This window comes from Populus nigra, chromosome 7 (assembly GCF_951802175.1).
Source record: "Populus nigra chromosome 7, ddPopNigr1.1, whole genome shotgun sequence".
In the NCBI taxonomy this organism is placed as follows: domain Eukaryota; kingdom Viridiplantae; phylum Streptophyta; class Magnoliopsida; order Malpighiales; family Salicaceae; genus Populus; species Populus nigra.
The window spans coordinates 16,177,662-16,180,301 of NC_084858.1; the positions used below are offsets into that span (position 1 = coordinate 16,177,662).

The 2,640-nt window shown below is 38.6% G+C and overlaps 1 protein-coding gene across 1 annotated transcript; it reads left to right on the forward strand.

Annotated features, from left to right (window-relative positions):
• The first annotated feature begins 366 nt into the window (after window positions 1-366).
• LOC133699707 (probable inactive receptor kinase At1g27190) lies at window positions 367-2,640 on the forward strand. Its single transcript, XM_062123091.1, has one exon. It carries the CDS (start codon window positions 515-517, stop codon window positions 2,342-2,344), a length of 1,830 nt encoding a protein of 609 aa, XP_061979075.1. The 5' UTR covers window positions 367-514; the 3' UTR covers window positions 2,345-2,640.

Here is a 2,640-nt window from a genome sequence, read left to right on the forward strand (position 1 = left end):
ATGTTAATATTAAAAATAATTTTTAAAAATTAAAAAAATATTATTATAATATATTTTTAAGTGAAAAATACTTTAAAAAACAATTATAATCACACTTTTAAACACGAGTTTTAAAGTTAGAGTTATTTTTTAAATTATTTTTTTGTTTAAAAATATATTAAAATAATATTTTTTTAAAAATTTATTTTTAATATTAGAACTTTAAAACAATTTAAAAAAATAAAAAAATAAATTTTAAATAAAAAAATTAAATTTTAGCAAACTTGTATTTCGGTCGCATCTTTATAATAATAATGTTAAAAATATAGGGACTAAAGAGTTGTTTATCAAATATTTCATGTGATTATTACAGAGATTTATTTATTTACTTAGGTTGTCTGTGTTAAAATGCAAACACCATGCACTCGTCCTTCTCTATCAATGGCCACGCATCGTCTCCCTCTTCCTCTTCCTCTTCTCTGACTAACAAACCCTAACTCTCTCTCTACAAACCTCAAGATTCCAATCTCAAGAAATGATGAAGAAGAATACCCTCATTTCCTTCTCTTTACTATTCTCCCTCTTTGCCTTCTCTTTCGCCATAGAAGATGATATCACCTGCCTTGAAGGAGTCAAGAACTCCTTTACAGACCCTCTGGGTCGACTCACTTCTTGGGATTTCAACAACAACTCTGTTGCTTACATTTGTAAGCTCAACGGTGTTTCTTGCTGGAACGAGAAGGAGAACCGAATCATCAGTCTTCAATTGCCGCTGTTTCAGCTCTCAGGCAAGTTACCGGAGTCTCTCAAGTACTGTCATAGCTTAACAACGCTGGATCTTTCAAACAATGATCTTTCTGGGCCGATCCCACCTGAGATTTGTAACTGGTTGCCTTATGTAGTCACTCTTGATCTCTCCGGGAACAAGTTTTCAGGTCCGATCCCACCGGAGATTGTGAATTGTAAGTTCTTGAATAGTTTGATTTTGAGTGGAAATAAGCTGACTGGTTCGATTCCTTATGGTTTTGGTAGTCTTGACCGGTTGAAAAGGTTTTCAGTTGCTTCTAATGATCTGACCGGTTCGATACCGGAGGAGTTGGGGGTTTTTCCGAAGGATGCGTTTGATGGGAATGAAGGGTTGTGCGGTAAGCCTCTAGGGAAGTGTGGTGGGTTGAGTAGTAAGAGTCTTGGCGTTATAATTGTTGCTGGGGTTATTGGTGCTAGTGGGTCTTTGATTTTGGGGTTTGTGATTTGGTGGTGGTTGTTTGTTAGGGGAAAAAGCGGTGGTGGCAGCGGCGGCGTCGGCGGAAGTGGTGGTAAGGGAGATGATTCTAGTTGGGTTGGGTTATTGAGGTCACATAAGCTGGTTCAAGTGACATTGTTTCAAAAACCTATTGTTAAGATCAAGTTGGCTGATATTTTGGCTGCTACTAATAGTTTTGATTTTGAGAATGTTGTGATTTCGACGAGGACTGGGGTTTCGTACCAGGCGGATTTGCCTGATGGATCTAGTCTTGCTATTAAGAGGCTTAATACTTGTAAGCTTGGTGAGAAGCAATTTAGGGGTGAAATGAATAGGTTAGGGCAGCTTAGGCATCCGAATTTGGTACCATTGTTGGGTTTTTGTGTTGTTGAAGTGGAAAAGCTTTTGGTATATAAGCATATGCCTAACGGGACTTTGTATTCTCAATTGCATGGGAGTGGATTTGGCATTGGTCAAACTAGTGTTTTGGATTGGCCTACGAGGGTGAGGGTTGGTGTTGGGGCGGCAAGAGGGCTTGCTTGGCTTCACCATGGGTGCCATCCACCATATATTCACCAGTATATTAGTTCCAACGTGATACTTCTTGATGATGATTTTGATGCAAGGATTACTGACTTTGGGTTGGCAAGGTTGATTAGTTCTCCTGATTCTAATGATAGTTCTTTTGTCCATGGAGATCTGGGGGAGTTTGGATATGTTGCTCCTGAGTATTCCAGCACTATGGTTGCATCGTTGAAAGGTGATGTTTATGGCTTTGGTGTTGTGCTTTTGGAGTTGGTCAGTGGACAAAAGGCTTTAGATGTCAGTAATGCTGAGGAAGGATTCAAAGGGAATTTGGTGGATTGGGTTAATCAATTGGCGAGCATTGGTCGAAGCACAGATGCCATTGACAAAGCTCTAGTTGGGAAAGGTCATGATGATGAAATTATGCAGTTCTTGAAGGTTGCTTGGAGCTGTGTTGTTTCCAGGCCCAAGGATAGACCTACAATGTACCAAATCTATGAGTCTCTGAAGGGCATGGCTGAGAAACATGGTTTCTCCGACAAATACGATGAATTCCCACTGCTCTTTGGCAAACAAGATCCTGATTATAAGGAGTAGCATAGGCAGAACAAGAAGAACAAAATATTGTTATCCTTGTGGAGAATAGTATCATTGGGGCATCTTTGCATGCCATGCTATGTTTCAAAAGACCTTAACTAAATGGTATGCTTCTTGTTATTGTGCTCAATTGTTGGATAATTATGTATATTTCATGAGGCACAAGGCATTGTACCTTTAATGTAAGCTTTAATGCAGCCTAGGAAATTTTTTCTCTTCCCCACTTGCAAGATTGTTTCTGATTGATCTTTCATTTGTAAAATGTTTCTACTGGGAAAAAGCTTGTTTTCATTGAA